At 34.4% G+C, this 26,033-nt stretch overlaps 1 protein-coding gene across 9 annotated transcripts in view; it reads left to right on the forward strand.

The window, feature by feature from the left end:
* Positions 1–6: 6 nt before the first annotated feature.
* Positions 7–26,033, forward strand: part of LOC100749653 (diacylglycerol kinase theta) — a 42,924-nt gene continuing 16,897 nt past the window's right edge. For 3 of the 9 annotated variants that reach the window (XM_012389775.2, XM_012389777.2, XM_012389776.2), the window contains exons 1-6: positions 7–648; positions 11,521–11,600; positions 13,186–13,288; positions 15,373–15,593; positions 16,603–16,774; positions 21,709–21,852. In XM_012389775.2, the coding sequence (XP_012245198.1) occupies positions 513–648; positions 11,521–11,600; positions 13,186–13,288; positions 15,373–15,593; positions 16,603–16,774; positions 21,709–21,852 (856 nt within the window). In that variant the 5' untranslated portion in view covers positions 7–512. The remainder of the gene's footprint in view (positions 649–11,520; positions 11,601–13,185; positions 13,289–15,372; positions 15,594–16,602; positions 16,775–21,708; positions 21,853–26,033) is intronic. The other 6 variants (XM_003492163.3, XM_033322735.1, XM_003492164.3 and 3 more) reach the window with 3 other exon arrangements.

Consider the following 26,033-nt stretch of genomic DNA (forward strand, 5'->3'; position numbering starts at 1 on the left):
CGGGGCTCCCTTACGGAGAGCCCCAGCTGGCCTGTGCATGATTCCGTCACTGGACGGCGGTGGTGACGGGTCCGTGGCTTGGATGCGCGAGCGCGACACCCGCATCGTCGTCGTACCGCAAGTGAAGCTCCCGGCGGAGGCGGAGGCGGCAGTAGCAGCGGCCGATGACGGTGATGGTCAGCCGCGAAACAGTGACTGCTGACTTGTGCACGATTAAACGCAATCTCGGTGTCGCGTACGGTGCCGTGCCGGTCGGTCGGTCGGTCTTGGGGGCGCAGCTTCGGGAATAATGCGTGTTAGGCACGTTACGCGACGACGAGGACGAAGGTACGACGCGAGGGACCCGAGCAGCCAGCCGCGGGTGCAGCTGCAGCAACGCAATTATGTACGCGTACGGTTTCGAGATCACGTAGTGGCTGCCGTGTAATTATGTTGTCATCGACGCGCGGCGCACCCTGTGTAGCTTCACGGTGAAAATCTGGCGTGAGCGGTGCCGCGGTGGAACGGGGAACATGGCGTCGGTCTCGGCTGAGACTCCAGCCAGCCATGGGCACAGCTTTAGCAAGAAAACGTTTCACAAGCCGACGTACTGCCATAGCTGCACCGACATGCTGTGGGGCCTCATACAGCAGGGGTACATCTGCGAAGGTAAGGTAACACCCATCCTATTCGCTACCCTCGTCCTTGTTTATCGCTCCTTTGTCCTCAAAGTCTCATATATACAATAATTCGTAGGCGAATCATGTATTCATATAACGATTAGACAGGAAACAGTGGATATCATCTTGGTCGATTTCGAACGGCAGACGAAGTTCAAGTTACCGAGTGGCAACGTTTGAGTGGGCTCTTCGGTCAATCCGAATTGGTTGACTTTGGTTTCAATTCGTACATCGATCTTCGATTTTTCAAAATCGAGTATCTTACGAGTATCTTATATTTATGGGTCGAGTTTTCTGGTGTAGGTTCTAGGGGAGAGGTCAAACGGAAAGTAGCGATTCGCGGAGAAGTTCGAAGAGGAAATGGCTCGGTGCGGAAATACGTTTGAAAACGAAGAGCTCTCGATTAAGTTGATTGGAGTTTCCGAACAGTGTCAGAACCGCGGAGCAAATTTTTCACGGAGAAACCGCAAGACAGAGAACCGATCGATATGAGCACGTTCGGTAACGAAATCGAATACGCGACGCGTTGCCGCCGGAATACTCTCGTCCCGCCTTTTCACGGGCTCCGAAACCTTGGTCGGCGTGCGAAGTTGAAGCTGGCTGACCTCCAAGAATGATGAATGGCAAGTGCCCATTCAGCGTGTGTACAAAGAGTGGCACGTTTATACAGAGAACTGTGTTCTCTGCTAATTCTTTTCGTCTTTCGATCGAATTTCCAATCGAACTTTCCACTCGAACGTTCCGTTGCTTGGTTCAAGCAGCGTTGGGATGTCAATCTTCCAACTTTCCATCTGAGTCTAACCAAACCCCAAAGAATTTTATAGATTAATTCACAGTTAAAGAAAGGAAATCTTTACTTTGGTTAATTCTGACGATATAGGTCACGTCTTTCAACGCAACGTTGTTTCCACGTTATAAATTTTCAAAATTTCGCTATACAACGCTTCTCATTGCGTGTATTCTCCTTCGTCTAAAGATAACGTTCAGTAACTCTAGTTCCATCGAAATTTAATCGGAACATCGAATTTCGAAAGAATCGTCAACTCCGAAACGGTCTCGGAAAATGTTCAACCCGTGGCCTAGTTTCCGTCTGACATTCAGCTCGGCTGTTCGATACTATCGAGCATCTAGATCCAAAGGAATCACGCAACGGATCCCAGCCAACCCCTACGAATTGTCCCAAATTCTCCATGGTCCTTCCGCCCCCACCCCTCTCTGGGCATCCACCTCTGCAAGAATTCTCCATAAGAATCCATAATTGCTTCCTCGTGTACGGGGATTCTCGCTGGCGCAACCCACCATCTTTGGAGCCCGATAACGAGGCGCCACATTTCCCACCCCGTCGCGATTTGCGCACACTCCCGTTCGAGTGTTTACCCCTTGCAGCACGGAGTCGCGACAAGCGAACAGGAAGAAGCGTAGAATCTCCAGAACCTAGATCTGCCGTTCTTCGATCCTTCGTTGCCATTGTCAACCCGATTTCACATATTTTCCTTCTTCATTTTTTCTCTTTTTTTCTCTCTCTCTTTCAAATGTCGTCAAAAGGGTGGTGCGTTTGGGGCGGTTGGTGAGAATTGCAATGGTTTCGAGTTGGTCGAGGGAAATCGAGCTGAAACGGAGGCGAGGGCGCGCGCATCGAGCCTTTTCATAAGCATTGATCGTGGGGGGTGGTGTGGGATAGCTGATAGACTCTGGAGAGAGAAGGAGATAGACGAGAGGGTTAGCTGAGGGGTGTGGGGGCGTGCACGAGAGAAAGAGCTCGTTCAGGCCCGTGAAGGGTAAGCATCCGCGGACACTTTGCAATTTCGCGTCGTTTAACCGTCGAACGATCGGCTCGATTCCTGCCTGCGAATCCTGCGACCAGGATTAACCATGCAATCTCCAGCGTTTTTAGCTTTTCGCGAACTGCAGGTACAGCTTGGTTAATTCGCTTGGAATCGGCTTGAATTTTACGATTCACGGCGTACAATGAGAAATGCATAGGTATAGTTTCTAGAGTGTTTGATCAAACACGAGGATCAGACTAATCGAGATTGAGTGTACTTGTAGCCATTGTGAATTACGAGGGCAATATTTTACTTTCTGTCTCTTTTTTTTTGGCTGTTGAAAGCATAGGTTTGTTAATTATGCTGTAAGCACTGCGAATTATGTTTGTAGAACTTTATTGCAGTTTCGAGATTGTACGTAAATATTTCTTATATTTGTTGTTAAAAATTGAGTGGAATAACGTTGGGAAATGTGAAACAGAGGTCTGTAAACCTTTAAACTTTACGGTTACATTGTGTTATTCTGCGATATTATTAGAGAATGTCGTATGGCGAACAATCTTCAAATTGCAATTTTATTCATTTATTTTGGCAAGAATAACACGAACTGATACAGATTATAAGAATCTATTGTGTATAATAAAACCTATAGCTCTGTGGTACATAGGTCAATATGTACGGTATTTCTTTAGAACAATTTATCAAATATGTCAGAAGTAGATATATCAACAATTTATATCTTGTATTGACATCTAACGTTATCTTTATTAAACATCGTTAAATGTTTCCCACTGGATGCTTCTTGGGCATTCTCTTGAACTTTAATCGCTATGAGATTCATACGATATTACGCGAAATCCACAAAATATATTCGCAATATTTTGAAAAAAGCTTTCACGGTAATTTATGTAAAATTGAAATCTGAACAATTGAAATCTCAAACATAAGTTATGAACCAAATGTTTTAGAAAGATACTCCCACGATGATTTACATAAGATATACACAGTATAATTTTATATTATGAAAATAAATTTTGTGCGAAATTAGTATACACGCATATAGGTGTCATACACATATAACAAAACATTGATCAGCAATAAGCGTATTGGATGCAAGTTATCATTTATCTCAAGGAACTTGCTCAACTCGAGGTGTTTTATCATATCAACAAGCATCGAACAACATTAAGCAAATCGTGGCACAGAGTACAGCAACGTGGTGCTCGATTTTACCGCGGCAATTACAGGCGGCCAGAGACGGAATTCAAGATGGGATCGAGATCAATCAGAAATGTCGCTTTTAAAGCGGACACAGCGTTCTGCTGTGCGTTTAGGGAATCGTCGATCCAGAATATATATACATATATATGTGTATCTAGAACACGCAAGAATATCGACACGTTTCTGTTCGATACGTTGCACACCAACGCCATCGAGCTTTCTGATTCCTAGAATACACATGGACATCAAACGTAGCTGTTCCACGATAAATCCAGCCGTTCACCGCGTTCATCAGCATTACGAATTCGTTATTTTCTCGAATTCGAGCACTTTTCATCGTCATAGTAAGATCATCGACGAAAGACTCGGAGATCGCGGCGAATCGCATTTGTATTAACGCATTAACGATCGGTGACGTGTTACTAGTTATTTCCAGAAATATACAGACGGTAACAAAGTTCGATTGTATAGAGGCGTATCTCTGGGTCAATTAGAAAAGAATTGGATTGATCCATTCTTTTTTTTTTCTGAAACGTCGTTCATCGTAGGTATTTAAAAATTGCATCGAATTGGAACAAAAGTTTGTAAGGTTTTTTAAATGAAATTCAAAGACAACGTTTGGATGCATAGATCTTTTTGTAGATAAATTTATTCGATTGCGCGCGTGTCACGTGTGGCGTCTGACGTAGTAGATTATTTTCAATTAGCGTTACGATTTGGCCATCGACTGTAAGCTCGATCGAACGTTGATCAAAATTTTTGCCTCTCAATCGAGCTAACCATTTCAGACCGATAATTTCATCTACAGCACCGTATTTGTAAATGTTACAAAAAATCTTTCTTACTCTTTGTATGACGTTTTTCTTCTTTGTGTTAAACAAAGTAGCAAATAACGAAGATGCCTGTCTTTGTCCATCTTTACTTTTAAAGTAAATACACTTAAATTTCAGTAATCCGTACAGAGACTGCAGAAAGAGACGCGTTGAAATATCAGTTTTCTCGTAATGTCATATTAAAGGCGAAGAAACGTTCTTCAACCGTAACTCTGAAAATATAAGAAAGATATCAACCTTTTGATCGTCATCAGGTGTCTAATACTTATGGTGGATAGCGTATGTCCATGCGGAACAAGTATATGTTGATTCTAAAGGAAGGAAAATTTCTTGTATTTATTTCAGTGCTGCAACGTTTAATATTCGAAATTAGAATTTTAGAATTCTTGTCGTTGCGTACTATAAGAGTCGAGTAAAATTATCGGTCACGAATGCGCTATGAGGATGATCAAAGGCTGCACGAATATTCGGAATACTTTGGACCCGATATCTTAATTTTAGCTTTCGTGGGATTTTCAGACGCGATCGATCGACGATTCCACGGATCCCGATAGATCTCGAGGTCGTTGTTTAGAAACGTACTGCGATCTGGCTTTCTTCGTCTGAGTAAAAAAACATCGAAGATTAATCGATCATACAGAATTTAGTATTAATTGCGTGTGATTTAGTACTAATCGAATCAGGAGTTATATCGAGCAATTTTGCGAATTGGAAGGTAGATGAAAGTACATAATAACGTTGCGAACCGAATTCTTCGGAATTTACATTCGAATTTATCATTATTTATGATATATTTTTGCGACTCTATCGAGTCTTCCTGTAGGATAATTTATTAACTGATGATATCAGTGAATCGACAAGTAACTTCATATTTCATACGTTTAATAGGATGATCAAGTGGCGTGTAATTTGAAAAAGTTAGTCGTAGAATTTTAGTTCTTTTATTATAATTATATATTATATTATTATTTTATTTTATTATATTAGAAACGTTTTACTAAATTAGTTTTTAATATCACAGCGGTTGCCTTTGTGCAGGAGCATTTATTAGCACTGGTAACCCGTAACTTACACCTTGTAAATTTTTTAAAATAATTTCAAATAGATAGCTGAATTGTGCAAGAAAATTTTGGAAATAAACAATCTTATGGAAATCAATTGTTTACTATTGGCAATATTTGGCACTAGTCGAATGCTGATAAATACGATTTCCATTAGTGTTAGTAAATTAATTGAATACAATATGCAACATTAATGGAGTACCAATTACGTATTCGATTAAATAAATAATTTAGAAAAAGTAGAGTCGATCAGTTTGCCTTCTGACAGGCTCAGTTCGGTACATTCTCTACTGTAGCATTAAGTATATTCTGACACCAAGAATTATGTACATATTTCAATTTGTAAGCAAACAAAAGAGAATATTTTCATATCGTAAATATAAATTAATATTTTAATGGAATGAAGCTTAAAACTAAATATTATTCTTCGTTGGACTATTGATTTTTATGCGTTTGTAGGAAATTTAAAGTTGCAAAAATGCACAACAACACGCAAAAATATTGGAAGCTAAGTACTTTGAATATTCAATGGATGATTTAGTAAGTGAACTGAATCTTTATACAAATTTCATTCCTTCGGTAAAGTTAATAAAAATATGAAATTCCGTGAAAATTCAAAAATCTAATTATAACGAGTATTTTAGATGCACATTTTGCAGCTTTGAGTTTCCCATAAATGCACAAACGTCCGCAGTCTAATAATTAGATGGCGTAGAGTTTAACTTATAGATTTTTCTTTAAATAGACAGAATTAAAATGGCGCTGAACACAGGCAGGCGTGCCGATATGAATTTCGTTATTTTGAACGCAGCATTTCGAGAAAATCTATTTTTCATCCGTTTGATTCAGAAACAGTTTATAAGACGAAATATCGTGGGTTTCGAGAATTTCGAGCAATGTCGTTCAACTTATTAATAGTCGTTCACCTCGCGGCGGTAAAAGAGAAATTTATGAAGAAAACTCATGAAGAAAAACGGTAGAATAACAGAGAACGTGTCTTCAAGGCTGGCTTTATTTTTAGCAAACCGGAAATATAGCGTACGCCACCGAGTCTTGTATACGTTACACCTCGTTATGTCGCTCTACCTGTTCCCTAAGATTGCTAGCAAATGAAGTTACACCGTGTTCCAACGTCTTCTTAAAATGCCGATGAGATTTAATAATATTCAACGAGCTTTTGTGCTTTTGAGCTTTTGGAGCAAAGTTGATGCGATAATGTTCTTTACATTAAGATGGTCACTTAAAAATAACTCGAATTCACGTCACGGTTAAGCTTCGCAATTTTCCAGGAAAAGGTGGTTTTTTCATAAAACGCGTATATCGATAGGACGTGTGTAATAAATTTAACGATTATGCGAAATTGAACGATGCACGAACTTGCTGTGCCGGATAATTACGTGGGATTTTACGCTGATGAAGGTACGCTAACCCTTTTACAGAAGACTTTAGAAAAATCAGGTTTATATTATGTTATAACGTAGCTTCTTGTAACAATAAATACCATACGAAGATCACACAGAAGGACCATGATAAGCACGTTTTCCTCGACTTTTTCATCTTAATGTCGTTTTATAACTAAAAACGAACGATTTAATACAACATAGATGAAAATTGAAAGACGTCCTGGAATTAATTAAAGCGATAAGAAAAACAATATTTCAATATTTTTGATATTCTAATATTACAGCAAGTAGCGTCTTTGAGATTATAAAGATGTATGGAACAACATGTACTTGGTCTCGAGATCAAATTGAAAAGACAATTTTAGTAACGCGAGATTAGTTGAAAACGTACGTACCGAGTTTTAAAACCACAGTTCTAAAAACCGATAAAAAGTTAACTTAATACGTTGCTCATCTACGATCTTCACGTAAAAGCATGACTTTGGTCTAATAATTCTCAGAACAGTTTAATTATTATTCGACGATAAATATCGAATACTTCAACACTATCAAGTTTTTCGGCCTTTCATGTCTCGAATCATCTTGTTCAAGTTTTAAACGAAAAAAAACCTGTACCTAATATTTTAGGAAATATTTTAACATACAATTGAAAAACACATCTATGTCGAAAATGATCGAAAGAACGTACGCAGATATAAAAGACTATTTATATAAAAATTGATTATCGTATATTGTATTGCATCACAATGTGTAATAACATTAATAGACAGGACATATTTATTTCCGAGTGATTATTTTACAATAGGTGGAACAAGAAGCGAGAAAAAGTGTCTAATCTTGTCTATCATCCTGTGCGTATTTTCGCTTTCTGTATTTTGACCAAGCGTTGGATTATGAAAAATGAAACGCGTTTGGACACACTTGCTGAATGCATTCGAGGGCTCGTTATTGTCGGCAGAAGGCAACAAACAGATCGTAAACCTCACAATTGAATGAGAACGTTACGAAACTCGATGCAGAAAATTGCAATACGAATTGATATTAGACACGTTGCAGCTGAACAGTGTTTGTCTGTTGGGATTCCAATAGGACATTCATCAATCGGACATTAAAAACTTGAGGAATGAGTAAAAAAATTAATTTTAGCATTTGGAAGCAATGTCTAGTTAATATTATAGAATTTGGAATTTTTCCAGTAGTATGATTAATGTCAAGACATTTTTTAATTCAATCGATTATCTTCTATTATCTCGTACAATTTGGAGTAAGAGATAAAATGAAATTTTTTAGTAATCAATATCAACCTTGTCGACAAATAAGAGTCTTGATCGGTGCCATTAACAAAATATTAATATCAATTGCTGCTGTTAAATGTTGTTTTGTGTTCGAGGGGTGCTCCAAAAATGTGAAATAAATTAAGAAAGAATTAAATTGTTTTCATAATCGGGACATTGTTAAGTGCTTCGATGTTATTTATAATGAAATCGGTAAACGTTTTCACAGCGATAATACAGACAACTAACGTTTCCAAAATTCGAAACAGTATCTTATTGTCCTAAATTTTATTTTCGTCAGTACCAAATCATCATATTCCAGTGATGTTCTTAAAAAATATTTATAAGAAAGGACTGGAGTTGTTGGATAAACTTACGTTTTCGTCGTTTCTTTCGATTATTCTGTTTCTAATTTTCTAGAATAATTGTATCGTTATAGAATAATGTCTTCCACTTTATCAAATTTAAATTCACTAAGTTAATAAAATAAAAACATCATATGGATCAACGCAATTAATAAATATATCTATATGTAATTATTAATCAAGTCCTTTTATCTACGTAAATCTTTCTAATCTTTTTTGTAATGCATACGTTCTTACACGTCAAGTTTAGCTACTCTTAGCGTATAACACTAAACATTCTCCAACGTTCTACACGATTCTTCGGCAATTTACAAATTTCAACGATAATGGAATTATACTATTCCGCCAAAGCAACGTGTCCTTATTATAAAATTACATTTCCCGATCAGCTTCATATAATACTACGTTTAATGGAATATCGATGCGGTTCGATACATGTTGTAAAAGGTTTTGCAACTCGTATCTGCTATTAATATTAGTGGAAACCAAAGGGTTCGTAAATAACATGTTAAGAGTCAATAAATCGATATTCATGTCAGAAATAACAGTAAAGTAAAAGCAACGGTAAATTTAATAATGTCACGGTTCTTACTGATGAAATTTTGAATTATGAAGTATCTGTTGACGCAAGTTCGATACAAATCACTGAATAAATGTATTTCTGTATCGCAAAAATAATAGAAGAAACAAAAAAGAGAAAAAATAAGAAAAATAAAAGGACGGAAGGAGAGGGAATTAAATTATCATTACCGTTATGTTAATTGAAGAATTTACCGTTGGTTAATATTCACCAGTTTCAGTATCTTATCACTTCTCATATCCAATACTTTAATTTCCTCTATATCTTTTTTATTTTGCATTTTATTTTTAAAATATAATCGATGTAACTTTATATAATATTCTCCTCTCCAGATATTTCATCTTCAAGATTTACATGTTTTATAAAACATCGCCGAAACTAGTTAAGATCTTATTAATTAATTCGCTATCGTTCGTATCTGGTGCCTCATTAATTTTGTTCACCGATGTTCCATTGCTCGATATAATATTTGCGCGTTTAGTCCGCGTTGGGTTTTAAAGTGTCGCAAAATTTCACACTCTGATTTAAGGGTTCAAAATGAGTGAAATTGATTTCTTCGCGATGCAGTTGAATTAATAAACGCCATATAACCCCCCTTTAACGATTTCCTTTATTCAATCTGTTTATTACAATATTTTGTTTATCGTCTCGTGAGGCAACAAATATTCATGTTTCGTAATTTGTTTGCGATTCGTGCAATAAAATATGATTCCTATTTTAAAAACAATTACTGTAAACATTTCCTCTAAACATATAACAAGTATTCTATTACATGCAATAACAAAATATTGATGATATCGCGTCTTTTATCGGGTACATTATATTTTTAACTGTAGCAATGAACAGTTTTGATGAGATCTAAACGCATTACACTATTTCTGAGAATGAAGTGATCTCATTAATTTACTTACTCGGGTATCCAATATTTATTATTATCAATGTTTCCGTTTTAATATTTGAAAATTTGTCTCCACGAAATTATATAATGGATATCAACCTCGTGTGGGCGATGGCGATGAGCCAGACTTAGGTTTCACCAATAGGTCAAACTCATCCGGTCCGAATTTTGCTACTCGTTATTTTATGCTCTAATTTTAAATGACGATCAAACTTCATAATATCATTTTCATAATTTTAGATATAATTATGTTACGATTGTTACGCCATTCGTAATATTATGAAATTCTAATCGACAATTTGAAACGTTGACTTCTAGTATTTGAACTTGCTTTCTTTACAGATGTATTATAGTATACATGATATTATGTGCCCGTAATGCAAAAAGCATTGCCATTATTGGTTTTAGATAATTAGTGTTTCAATCAAGAAGGAATTACAGGTGATTCTTTGTAGTTTTACATAACAGCTAGAAATATCCTATTTCCAACGGTACGTAATAAAACTATATTTGAAACAATGGGCATACATCGAAGCAGGAATTGAACGGTATTTGCTCAAAATGTATCAAGGCATTGGCAATCGCCCAATGATTTAAATTCTAGTAAACTATAATTATTTGTTTTACATTAGCTATTGTAAATTGATGACGTTTATTTTGTCTAACTAACGTGCGTATTTTAAGCTTTCGAAGTATCACCAAAATGTCATAGTTTCTTTTTAAAATCTTGTTCTTTCTTCTTGTTCGTGTCTTACTTTTTTTTTAAATCTGCTTTTGGTATGGTAATGTCTTCTGGCAAATTCACAAATAACTTCCGTTAACTTCAGAAGCGAAGTAAATTCGTCTCTGACAGATAAACAATCTTTTTCTCCGTCATCTATAAAGTTTGATTTAACGTTCTTGGTTTATAATATGATTCGATAAAAATTGAAAGAGAACTTGTCTCAAAATTTAAATTGTAGAAACTTCGACACGCGATTGAGAAGCATTAGATCATCCCCTAAATAGTTCGTTCTTTTTTCGTATATTACGCGAGGAATCAGAAATTATCCATTGTTAAATAATCAGTGACATATTTTTCGCACGTTTGTTCTAATTAACTTTTCCATTGCCCTTTTGCAAAAATTCTCGTCATGAAAATGTTCTCACTCTTTTCGCCGCAACTATCGGTAACGTCTCGTTATCCGTGAAACGAAATTACGCAACATTTAGAAAAGAATTTCTCCAATTCTCCAACGATGCAACCAATCATTACTTTTCAAATTCTCCAACGATGACATCAATTTTTATTTTAAAAACGTAGTACGTTTTCACAAGCATTTACCATTTAGTCTATTCTCTTCAGTTCTGTACATGTAAGAAAGAAAGAAGGAAGATGGTGCCGTGGTTTGTTTCCAGCCTGCCTCAGATTATATTAAATTACACGGTGAAATCTCCATTTCTCCCGTTTCTTGTTACAGTTTGCAACTTCGTGGTGCACGACCGCTGTCTCAAGGCCGTCGTCTCCCCCTGCTCCACTATCGCGGCAGGTCTCATTAAGGTAAGAATACCCTCGGTTTCTGTTTTTGCCCCTTTTGTGTGACCGGAGATGAGTGAATTCTTCCCCCGCGACCTATATTTACGCACTGCTGAGAATACTTGGTTGCATAGTATCATGGTTGCGTCGAAAGTTCCGTTCGCAGCGAGGTGAACTTCGTGAACACCGAGTTCTGCGTTAACAGTTGCGCCAATATGTTTAAAGATCACAGGGAGGAGAACTTGTCAGGTACATTTTTGTCGATTTTTTTTTTATTTTAGCGTCACTTTATAACTACAAGGCAATAGGTACTTCGATATTTCCTCTCTATATATTTATTTGTAATAGTGTTATTAATACTAAATTAATTGTCTTTTTGATACGTTACGTTCGCTTATTCCGGTTGATAGAAACATCAGTTTTATTTATTTAATGCGCACGCCTTTTGCGCGATAAGTGAAGATAAACGAAATAATGGCGAAACTTGATATCGTAATAAGTTACATCTAATCAATTTGATGTATTTTAATGATACTGTTATAAAGAAATATATATATATATACAGGGAATGATCTCTGGAACACCGCGGTGTTCGAACACTAACGAGAGTCACTGTAGTTGAAAAAGGAAGGAACTTGTTAGATTCAAGGATGTAAGTCTTCTAAAACTAATAGCACATAGGTTTGAGAAAATTTGGTAAAAAGGCAAAGATCGAAGTATCAAGAAATCATTTTTTATTATAAACATTGTTATTAACGCTATTAAAAATTAGGAACATTTATTTACGTTAGCCTGAAAACCAAATGAAAACTACAGGGGAAGGACACACGTCAAATTTTGGTACCTTTCATAAATTCAGGATTTTGTTAATCAATCTCACAATTGTCTTTTTATTTGGTTTCGCAGCTAAACGTATGTGTCCTTTTATCCTCTTTAAAATCTTAAAAATATTGTTTATCCTAATAATTATACATTAGTTTTTAATAATACACTAATAATTGTACATAGTTTTGATTTCTATAAGACTGCGTCAACCTACCAGCTATTTTTGAAAGACTTCCATCGTTGGACCAAACAGATTATTTTTTTTAATTTGTGATATTAAAATCCTCCTGTTTAATCATAAAGTGATATAGAAATCAGAAAGTCAATAGGAACGTTCTTCTCAAGCTTTCCTCGTTTAATTTCCAAATAGGAATACAATTCGAATAACGTGCAATTGATTGACGATACAGCGACTAAGCGAATATTAAAAACGCTTTCATCTAAAAAATAGAAAATGTAATTTCTCGCGTTCTTCCCCTGTACTCTTCATTTTAAATAGATTCATCTTGTAATCTTTCAACTTGCCTCGTTCCTCTACCCTTTACTGTTCCCTTCTCTTCCTTTATAAAATAGTCGTCGTGAGTAAAAACGTTAAGACTCGTGTTAAATGGTCAATTATTTTTACGGTGGTTATTTTTAAACGGAGTAAAAGTTGCGAACAAATGGGGCGATTTTTGTTCGCCTTTAACGCGCAGTTTCCAAGGTGAATAAAACATAGCGAGGTTAAGACGCGCTTTACGAGGCTAACAAAATGAGAAACGAGAGGTTTTTTCATTTGTTGCAGAACCCGGTTGCACACTGCTGGTCTGAACAGGTACATCGTAGAAGAAAATTCTGCAACGTCTGTCGTAAACGGCTCGATGATAATCCATCCATACATTGCGAAAGTAAGCTCATTTTCTACATCTTGCCTTCTTTGTTAATATAAGATTATTTCTTACTGTTTAAATTATGTACATAAAACACAACGTCAAAATGTCAAAAATGTGGAATCACGTTTCGATATGTATTCAATTTTCTGTTGTATTGTACGTTGATTTAGGAGTCAACATCCTGGACGTTAACGATAATCGATTTTACTTTAATAGCTGTTTTTAGTAAAAAAATTTCTTAATATTACGCAATGTTAAGTTGACTTTTTTGTTGTAAATTTCTTGGATATATGGAACACGTAGTAATTCCAAGCTATTGGCCAATAGTCGATAGTCAGTGTGCTTGTGTTCTATTGATTTATTATGAATAAAGAAGAAGCTAGGACTGCAAACTTTTTCACAGAATCTAACCGACTTTCGTCGCACGTTTGCTATAAAAAATGACACAATTTAAGAAACATGTACTTTGCTTCATGACTATAAGAAAATTTGTTAAAATTCTTTAGGATTATAGACTGGGTGTTACAAAAACTTGAACCTGCCTCATTAGCATTATTCTTCTTGCAGATAAAATTGATTGACGACATAAAGTATAGTTATGTTCTAATATAATATCTTGTATTTTTTGGAGAAGAATCTGACGCTGTTGGACCGTGTCACTTTTAAAAGTAAAGCTATGATCGTAAAATATACTCACAGAGTTTCCTACATACACCTACGCAGAGAATTTACATTTGAATCTTTTTTTAAAAATATCGCAAATCATTTTATCAATTTTTTGTAGTCAGTTTTTGTTAAAACGTTGCATCAAATCTGCGATCTATCAGAACATCATAATTGTTACCTTTTTTGCATAAATATTGACTCGCATATAGATAAGTGATTATTTCGTACTTTTTTCTTACTCTTTTACTTTTAAAGAACAAAATAGAAGGGAGCTGCGTGGGAGAATTTTCTTTTTATGAGTGCTTAACGAAAGTAGAGATATCACCACCATTTTTACACTTTGAATCTATCGATGCCAGTGTTATCCTGGCTTCTAACCTTTTCCACGACGATTTATTCACAACGAATACGTGCTTACACATTTCATTTCATTTTTTCTCCGCGTACGTACCATAACGATCTAGAGCAGATGATGTATTTTAGGTTTTACACAATATATCTCAATGAAATGAAATTTTTCTGGTACGCGCAGTAACGCAATAATGTAACGTTACAGAGTAGGAGAATATAAATCCCCTAAGGTGTCTATTTTCGTCTCATTAAATCGTAAAAGCTTATTTAACCATAAAAATAAAAAGTAACTTGGTGAAGTTGCGTCAGACGAGTACACGAAGCAAGGTAAAGCTGTCTACTGTACTTTTTACAGTGAGAGTATCGAACGCTTTGATGATTTTCTTACAATTTAAGAAAAGAAAAAAGAAGAATTATTTTTTCCTTAATTTGAATTTTCCTGAATTTTCCTTAATGAATAATTTTTTCATTATCTTTTATTATTTTTCGTTCCTACAACTTTTACAATCGAGCTTACTCTTTGTGTATTTCTTTCGATCGCATATTCCTTCTCAAGCTTCTACTAAACATTTCAATCAATTTATCATTTATTACCTTAGCAATATCACAGTTTTATATCTCTAGTACTGTATCATTTTTATTTACACGAAGCATATACACACACGACGTGTAGCATATTTGTTTCTGAACGTGTAAAATAACAATGAAAGTTTAGTGTCTTATCGTTAGTCGACTTGGCATAGAACGCGTTAACTTTACAGACAAATTTTATGCTATCTCGTTTTGATAAAAATAGCTTCTTTTTTATGACGATATCTTGGGCGACTATACTAATGCATCATAATTTACACGTCACACATTACACGTCATATCACACATGCTGTTGCTTAATATATTAAAATCAGTAATCCGTGATTTGTGACTTGTCGCTAATAATATTGGTGCAATATTATCAAAGAAAGTGTCTCGAGTGATTCAATAAAAAGAAACAAAACAACTTGATCTTAGAGAAAAGTCTAAATTTTGGAAAGTCCGCGATGTTTCAGCCGAGAGACAGTGATCGATGATACTTGTAATTTCAGTATGCGAGTACTTCGTACACACGGAGTGCCAGGACTTTGCCGTGGCAGATTGCAAGGAGAACGCCACGTATTTACCTGGGAAGGACTTGGCGCAGGTAAAACATACCCATCACTGGCGAGAAGGTAATCTTCCGAGCAGTTCGAAATGCGCTGTCTGCAAGAAAAACTGTGTTTCTGCCGAGTGCCTTTCCGGGTTTCGTTGCGAATGGTGCGGCATGACGGTAAATGTTCTTCCTCTTTTCTAAACTCCCCTTCATCGTTTTACACTTCTCCGTTGTAATCAATGGTGTGCGAAAATTTCACCGATAGAGTCTAAATAATTTGTTACGTTTGTAAACAAGTATTAAAATTTGATCTCTCGCAGCGTTAGAATTTCATTTTGTATTGTACCATATAAAATTATAGCATTTGTTCCTTTTCGAAGCAAGAGTTTAAAAAATGATAAAATTGCCTGGATAACGTCGAACAATGCTTAATTAAAAATAACATTGATCGTTGCCAAATCGAATTAACGAGTGCCCTTGTTAATACAGTGAGCGCCGAGTATTAATAAAAATATAGATTTGCATAACAAAAGCGTTATTTCTGTTCGCGTTGTGTTAAAAGGGACGATGGGTATTTTTGCATATGGAAACGTATAAAAGTAGTTTGCTTTTGTAATTTAGTATGGCACGAATATTATGAATTTATCATAGAATCGAATAGTTATGATTTATAAATTTATAAATAGAATTACTTAAGTCATTGTTCGAATTTGTACAGAATTTTCTTGCCGAGGTAATTTGAATCTTCGCGGAAATAATTATTTTGCTGTACAAATTACAGCAATTATTTAATCAAACAATTCCTTTCATTCTTTCCTACTCGCGCAGCTTCATTTATATTATAAATACGAAATTAACTTGCAGTTTCCTCGCTTTCTCTTCATATTCAACCCTCGTGCGTCTTTCATTTTCTCAACTTCAATTTGTCGCTTCGTTGTTACACCGACGATGACGCTGGACGATAAAATACCGATAATAACGGGGGAATCTTAGAGAATTGTAAAATATCAAAATATAATTTATTTCCGTCTTATCATTTCTATCATCTTTGAAGAAACTATGTCTTAGTATTTAACGCTGATTACCCTACATTTTTTAAAACGTAAGATCATCCTGTACTTTGAAACAATGGTCAATATATTCATAATAATAATAAATAAAAAATATAATAATCGTCTGGTTGCAGTTGCACTCTTACTGTTATAAAAATATCCCGCAAGAATGCACCTTTGGGAACTTGGAACCAATTTACTTACCACCACATGCAGTCAGCATTCCACGTACGGAAGTTCCCATGGAGGCCATCATTGGTGTACAAGTACGTCGAAAAGAAGTCCTGGCGCGTGAGTATTCTTGCCGTAAGTGTCTATTGTACAAATATACGTTTCGAATATCGATTAGAGAATGTGTAACACGTGAACGGTTGATGAACGGAAGTAGTGGAATGAAATTATGTTCACGTACGTGTACTGCTAATATGGCTATTATATAAATATGTATATCTTGTAATTGTCGATATTGTACCGATTTGTTCGAAATTTTATTTCAAACTATCGATCATGTGTATGTATACGAACGAAAAGGAAAAGGAAAAGGAGAGGAAACGAAGAATCATAAGGGAAAGAACTAGCTTAGAGAATAGCGTGTAGGATGTGTCTCTGTGTTTCCTTATAGACGATTACAGACGATTAAACGATTGCAGAATGTACGCATCTGTAAATGTTCCTATCTGCGCGAACTTAATATATTTATTTGCGTATTTAAATGAATTTATTTTATTTTATTTTTCTTCTATTTTTGCCGCGTACCTAGAAGAATTATTTAGAAGGTTTTATTATTAAATTCAGCCCGTGAGAATTTATTGCATTCTACATATTGATAATATTAGTATATTACACTCAGATAACAAATAATGGCTCAATTAGAGTGTTACGAATTTCATGGTCGATCAATCTTCACGATACATCGAGCACACGTTTTATCGAGTTCCTATAAAATGTCACAGTGTCAATACTTGATGCACCATTTAAGGAAAAAGAACACTGTCATGCAAAGATCACATTGTACTCATCGTTAGTACATAATAATTCCGATATTCATAGCAACGATACATTTTAACCAGATAGCCTACTACTACGTTTAGATAGAATAGCCACGTTCTACATGTTTCTTCGTGTGCAAAATAGAATTTTCTTTTCTCACACTGTCGTATTCGCTGTCTTTTGTATTTCGTTCGAACGGTAATTTATACGTATATATATACACGAGTTTTATATATAAGATATAGGTATACAAGATTATATATATACATATATACAAGGATTAAATGAAAGATAATGCCTACGATTTTATAATTTATCAATAATTGTCAGTATATATCGAATTTTATGTGTATATGTATACATTGTATTTGGTAGGGATATTAAGAAACAAATATTAAGACAATTAACAATTGTACGATAAAATTATGCAGTTATAGTTTGTATGTTTATTATTATAGTTTGAAATAGAGTAGATACATCGAGTATAGATTATTTCGAATGAAAAAATAGTCGCAGCTATTGAAATTCTTTTTTATTTTCTCTTTAAAGAAACGACTTTTATTGTCTCTTATTATACAAGTGCGTTCGTAGGTTTATATAATTTATATAATCCAATTTTAATTAGTCCTTTTCAAAAATATTTATGTGTATTGATGAGATAAATAAATAAGTAGTACCGGCATTTACTGGAAAATATTAACGGGACAGATTACGTAGGTTTTTCGCTCTTTCTTTACCCAACGTGTTACTTAATAATTAGATCACTCGTTTCAACAACATGATCAAACATAATCGATGTAACACGATCAAATATAAGAAATTGATCTTCGACATTTTATTCTATCCTTCACATGGCTCAGGATTGGTTCCATGCACATATTTTCTGACTGTGCTCGAAATACAAGGACGCAGTTTAAATTCGAAGAATTGTCCACGAAATTATTTAATTTTTTTTACCGTGACTTTTTAAAACGTTTTTGTGCGATGAAAGGAAGCGATCATAGAAAAGTCAGCTGTTATGGAAAAGTATGAACGAACGAAATGATAATTATCTTCTATTCAAACGTTAAGGATTAGTATATGTCGATTGCTCACGAAATTATAAAATCGAACACATTACTTTCCATTCAATCCATTCGTGTACGCATATTTCTAAATATACAGATCTATAGAAACAGATCTATTTTAATTCGGCAAATCTATATCGTGAAATTTCCAAAAATTTATTCGTGCGTATGTTATCCCATAAATTGTATACGATAATATTTATTATCTTATATAGTAAAACATTAACGACGAAGAAGAAACGAAAGAAATTAGGAGGAGCATTATAAGATAATTTTCATTATTTGTATTGTTATAACCTATATTAAATATATATCTATATGTATGATGTACCATCGACTTTTAGACGTAAATATCTTTTGCATGGTATTTAGCATTTGCTCATTCGTTCGCGTGTATAAAAGTACATACATATATATACTACTTTCTCGAATTTTATGATATATATATATATATATATATATTTGTGTGTGTATATATATATATATTATAATATACATATACGTATTTTCCTTCAGAGCATGCGATGTACGATCCGTTGGATACGAAAAATAATCCCACTCGTGTTTTTTAACTCTCGAACACGTTTCTGTCACGTTCAGTCTGTGGTACAAAAGGCTATCTTGTGTCTTATTTATTTTTCCCACTCTTTACTCGAGTATTTTTACGAGAAAGTCCGTTATCCAACTTCCTGCCAGATTATTACTGTTTCTCTCTAGTAATCATTATACGTATATACGTGTCTTTTGTAACTATTTACCACAGCCGTCTTCCAGTTTCTCGCACTCTCAGCTTTCCACGCATCGATCGGAAAAAAAGATTCGCGAAATTGGAAATACCATCGACGATTGGCCAGCTCGCTGTGGTTATTCAAAGCAAACATTTTCGCGAAATTCAGCGGCTCTTGGCCGTATTCCGATCGCTACGCGTGATATCGAACGCGTGAGAAAAGACACGAAATGGTTCTGTGGGATGCTAACATCGAAATTTCTGATTATCGAGCAAATTCAGAAAGCACCAGTAACACAAATGTTATAGGTTACATTACGTATATATCAAATATTCGTTGTGTATATTGGCTTGTGAAACGTTATTAAAATCACTATTGGAACTCTATAAAAAGATACTTTCGAAAATTTATTCTTATTCGAAGAAAATATACGCACGGTAGAAGTTATACTTTGGCAACAGAAAGTTTATTTTAAGGATCGACAAGCAGGTAATCGTCTTTGCCAGGATAAGTAATTTTTATTATTACGTGTTAACGAAGATTATGATGAGAGACAAATATTTTTCAAGCATTTTTATGTTTTACGAAGAACGTGTCAAGTGTTTTATACCACAGTGGCAAACTCGTAGAAATATCATCTATATTTAGGCCAGAACGTTAACATTATTTATGTGTAAGTATCAAAATACCGAAAGCTCGTTAAACATGTTGTTATATACTTCACTTATATATTACCAATACATACATTACAATTTACAGTACATTCGATTCAACGCGTTTCTTACCGTAATATTTGTTAAAAAACGATTTTCGATGTTGAATTTTTCCAATACAAGTTTTGCGATCAGAGTATCTAGTTTGCATATATTTGCAAACATTATAGCTTCTGTGGCTGTTGCTGTTATTAATCGCTATTCTCAGTGTGCTTTCAATAGGCGTAATGACATTTACGATTATTATATCGATTCACGTGGCTTTACAAATACAGTTACACGGGTTGCCAATATCGTTGCTAGACACTTAGGGAAATCAAAACTATGATTCTAAAATCGTATAAAGTCAGTTTCAGATTTACTTAAGAACGAGGATGTACATGTAAATACTTCATTTACAGTATATACGAGATAAATGTTTAAGTCGTTAATGTGTGATAGTTTTATTAAAGTTTAAATTAGAAATATAAATTAAGGATTTGCGTTGAAGATGTTATTAAATACAGAGCTAAAACTTTTTGTTTTTATCGGTTAATTTACTTTTTTTATGCTTTTTTTTTCTCTTTAGAAAAATATTTGTGATGAGTATTGTGTGTATAAAATAGCGACGAAGTAGTAAATAATGGCGATTAAAGTAAAATTTGTGGTGCTGTGTACCGCACCACGCTGAGTGTTTGCGATTTAAACGTTGGCACGTTGATTTCACGTTTGTCGATGATTTAATTAAAAGCGAATTAAAAGCAGAAACATGTAATAAGTACTGGTCAATTTTCTGCTATCTTTATGACTAAATTTATGATCAATCTACGAAAATTCCAAATATAATCAAAATTTTTGTTCGTGGTTATAATACTTATAAAATATACCTACATATATCCAAAGAAGATTAATATCTTCAACTATTTATAATCGAATATTTTTATTGTCTACATAAAATCGCCTTTGACTCGAGGAATTTAGGATTAAGCTTGAATCAAAAACTTTATACATACGCGTGTAATATTTTTATATAAGGAACAATAGAGAAATTAACGTTTATAAATAAGAAGATTCTAGGAAGATTATTATTCTTTCGAGTTGTATACTTTAAGAAATAAGGGTACTTCTACCAATAGGAAAATTATTGAAATCATATTAAACAATTCTATCGGAACTTTCTTACTGTATACTATATTATAAATCGTAAAGAACGTCAGTACTTTCTAGCTCGATAATTTACAAACTCGTAGCATCAGCGAATCGACAAGTTACGAATAGTCGATCGAAGATTTCTGTTGCGCGAACAGAACTTTTACAATTTTATAACTATGTGTCAGAGACGACGATCGACTTTACAGTTCGTACTATGTAATTTTCAGATTTCACGCGTCCCGCTATCGATCTTACTGTTATTCTATAAGAGAAATTATATCGATAACCTGTAGCTTGTAAAAGTGTGCTAATAAGAATGATCAGCTGAGGTGTAGCAAAATCCACGAAGAAAGAACGACAACGCAAGAGAGAATAACAATATTCCTGAAATTGTTATAACCAACCATGTTACGAATAATCGATCACGTTTTAATCTGTCGGTAAACGCGGAATATTGCGCACGATTAAATCGCAGTCACCCGGCGTTTATGTGTCTTTTTCTATATCTGAGGTCAGAAGGGAAAAAGGGAAAGGGATTGTGTAGAGATCAGAGACTTGTATAATGGTAAACGTATAAAAAAACTCGGTCTACCGTTTGCTTCTATTTGAAGATAACATCGGAGAGCAATTCGATTTCGCTGAGAGTGAACAAATTGGGGCTGCAGGCCGCCTAGCCGAAGCTTTGAGGCGCCTTTCACTAGTTTTGCCACGTAGCTGCCATGGAAATTGTCATGCTTCCCCTCCTTATGTTCGAGGTATCTAGAATATTACCATCATCTGACATTCATCTGTGTGAGCATAATCGATGTTGAGATGTTAGCGCGAAACCGGAAACCGGACGGAACGGAACTTGCCGTAGCGATTAATTGTTTCTTTTTTTTTTCTTTTTTTTCTGTTATACATTCAGCTTATTTTCCTCTTAATTGTACTCTTCTCCTCTTTCTATTCTATCTCTTCCTTCTTTTCTTCTCTTTTCTCTCACTCACGCGCTTTCTAACATTTTCTCCTTTGCCTCAAACTCTGTCGCTTATTTTCTTATTCTCTTTTTTTTTTTTCTTTCTTTCGCTGGATCTTTAACGATGGAAGACAATTGTGTATTCACGATGAAGTGTCTTTTTCTTTATTCCACCTTTTCGGTACTAGCAGAGGCTCGAGATATTGGTAGGTAAGCGTGGATGTGATTTCTGTTTCATTCACGCAACTATAAGATGTTATTTCAGCTGAATAATCCGATATTCTACGAAAATAGTGCGGAAAACGTATAAGTTACATATCGAGCGCGTATTTGAGCTGGCTCTATGTTCGGATCTAGTGGAATTGGAATATAATATGACGTAAGAAGATTTTGACGCATTTGTAAGAAGTTTCATTTTTAAATATGTCATAGTTTCGCATCTGATTTCGAATGAAATTAAAACATACGTGATATTACGTGAGTTCGGTGAGAAACAGTGTTTATAGCAAACGTTTTGTAATGTTCCGATGAAAGTTTCTGTATTGATCCTAGGCATTCTCGATGAGAGAAGCTGTATGTTTAACATTATGCAATTTGACATTTTTGTTTTAAAAAAGCGAACGCTCTTTACGTTGTAACAATTTCGACGCTTTGCATCTTGGGTTGGTTCTGACCTTTCTGCTTGTTAACGTGTCGATAGTTCGAGAGTCGCTTTAAACCTTTAGTTCACGCGATCCGAACTTTTTCAAGGTCCGCTTCAATCAAATTTTACTGATAAACAATGTCAACGTATTAATAATCAGACGAAATCTCCCTTTTGTGCATTTTAATGTTCACAGGAGAATCATGAAGCTTCTATTGAAATTCTTTTCTCAATCCTGTGATGCCCGTTTGTTCTTGAATTTCTTGCGAATGTCATTGATAGCAGCAACATTATCTATGAAACTTATAGACACATAGCGATAACTATTTTTAATTTATTCGAATTTTAACCACACTATAGTTAGAAATTGAAAGTTAATTTGCTTTTACGTAATGATCAGATGAATATGCGGAGCAAGTTTTTAGAAGTATCAAGAGTAGTAAGTATGACGTTTCTCATTTTTACGTAATTACGACAGAATCGTTTCAAAAAGAATGATTGCATCAGTGTCAGAAATTGAAACCTAAGTTATTTGAATTTAATAATCAGATGAATAAAGAGTGTAGATATTCATAGTTCACAAGAGAAAAACAGTAGCATTATGTTTTATAATTACGAAAGAATATTATTTTGTGGTAGTTTTTAATAATGCAGTACCGAAAGGGTTGACAATTTGGTCTTATTTTACAATAAAAGAAGATATCTGGAAATGCTGCTTTTTAAATCAATAATTTTATCTTGTTTAAGGTATTTATTCGAAGCACTGCAATTAATGCGCTTGCTTTGATTGTATGAACTTTTTGTGTTTAAGATGGCGTAAGTTTTATACATTACTGTAAAATGTTAATTATAAATCGTAAGCTATATAACTATACATAAGCATTTAACGTATTACAAAATTTTAACAATATTCCCTGTTTATACGTAAAAACACGTAACTTCAAATTACATATAAAAAGCATGTATGATACTATATCATCGATTAAACGTTAATTAAAACGACGGTATTAAATTGATGACATATTTTCTATTGGAATACTCACAAAGCATGTAGTACGATAATACTATAAACATCATGAAAACCACGTTTTATTCCACATACTTAATATCAAAGTTTTATCGTCGTCTACGTCAATGTTAAAATGTTATTTTTTTTTATTATGTGCATTACAATCTTATTATGGCTTTACGTCATTGCAAAAACAAAAAATTTGAAAAGACGCCACAGATGGGTATTATTGTTTAAAATATTTAAGAAGCAGTACAAATTATCATTGCATAATATGATAAAATATCTCGTTACCGAGCATTGCTAGGAGTAGTGTGGAAAATTAAAGAAGATTTTAGTAATTTAATAACTCGATAACTTTTTTATTTGTCTAATAATTTTTTAATTCAAATTTGATAATTTAATAATTTCTAATTCGTCAAGCTGTCTTCTTTAAGATTCTTATGTGTAATGTCATACATATGTTTATACAGGGTGGTTGATAACTGGTGGTACAAGCGGAAAGAGGGTGATTCTACATGAAAAAAGAAGTTGAAAATATAGAATAAAAATTTTTCTTTTGAGGCTTTGTTTTCGAGAAAATCGACTTTGAATTTTAGCTCGGTACGCGTGCGGTACATTATAACGGATCTCACTGTAGAACGTTGTCTCGATGGAAAAATTAAAAAAAAAATTTTATTCTATATTTTCTACTTCTTTTTTCGCGTAGAATCACCCCCTTTCCGCGTGTACCACCAGTTACCAACCACCCTGTATAAAGCTACATGATTCAATACTTTTCTAAATTCAGCATATTGAACAGCATTTTTCTTGTTTTTGGCGTACATATATTAGGAATACATTATCGTTTTATTAAAACCTTGATCTGTATCGAATATGCATATACTGCTACATAATCAATACGATAAGATCGTTGAACAAACATTAAAAAAATTACAAATCGACTTATGTAAAGATATTTCAATGTTTTTATAAATTTAGCACAGTTTATCATTTTGATGGATATTAATTCTATCAACTTTAATTCCATTTTACGAATCAATGCACGATAAAATTAGGTAACGCGAATTTAACTCCACCCTTCTGTGGCATAATTTCGTCTAAAGCTGAATTAATTAATACTAATACTATCCGACATATAATTAACGAAACCATAACTATTGTTATAAAAGAGCAAATAATAATTAGTCTAACAAAATATTTCTCAAAGATTTTTCACACGAATTAACTATGATATCTTCATAAGTACATTACCAATTTGTTTCAAGAAGTACAATGAATATTTTTTTTTTATTGTAATAATGAAACAAACTGAATCATGCCGTGTTATCTCTCTGCTCACAACTACCAAAACAATTATTATTATTAAAAGTAGCGGATAATTAATGCAACTAAAATACCCTTCAAAGATTTTCTATACAAACTAACTTCCTTAATAAACATATTATCAACGTTTCAAAATATAAGGAAGATTATCATAGTAAACGAAATAAACTCAATCACGTTATTTATTTTGTCTCTACCTACACCTAACGATACAATTATCATTGAAAAGATAGTAAATAATAATTAACCTAATAAGAAATCCTTCAAAAGCTTGTTTATATGAATTAATCTTCTTAATAATGTATCGTATAAAATAAGACATAATCGCGTCATTTATTTTTTTCCCCAACACGTAAAATCCCGTGTTACAACTACACGCTAATATTTTCTGATGACGCATATTAACCGGGCGATTTACATTTCAACGGGCGTAGGATGCAATCGAACGATTGCAAAAAAAAAAAAAAGAAAAGAAAAAACGAAGAAAAAGTCGTATCTCACGTCACGTTGATCTCTATGAATGTTTGTTATTTCGTTCTCTTTAACATTTACGTTTCTAGCATGTGTGTATGTGTTGCTTCTCGGTGCATGTACTGTCACACACACACACACTCAGCCCTCTGGATGCTATGACGAGTACCCGTGACGCTTGTCACAACACTATGCAGTGCAAATGAAGTTGCAAGAATGCTACTGTGAATAAATCTTCCTATCATGTGTGTTCTGCAAACCCATCGTGCCCGATGGTAAGAGGTGTCACTTATTATTCTTCGAACTTTCTTTGAAAGAAAATGTGAAAGTGCCAATATTTTTGCATTGTAGCGCAGTATATGTAACACCTTAGTTCGTTCCTTTTCTATCCGCCTTCGTTCCTTTTTCTTGCCTTAATACATCTCACATGAGTATGATCATCGCAGTAATTATCGCACAGAAACAATGCACCTTGTAGAACGTCTGAAACACTTAGTGCATAATAATATCGTATCCGTTCTCTTATCTCGAC

The sequence above is a fragment of the Bombus impatiens genome, unplaced genomic scaffold (genome assembly GCF_000188095.3).
Source record: "Bombus impatiens unplaced genomic scaffold, BIMP_2.2 scf_0664, whole genome shotgun sequence".
NCBI lineage: Eukaryota > Metazoa > Arthropoda > Insecta > Hymenoptera > Apidae > Bombus > Bombus impatiens.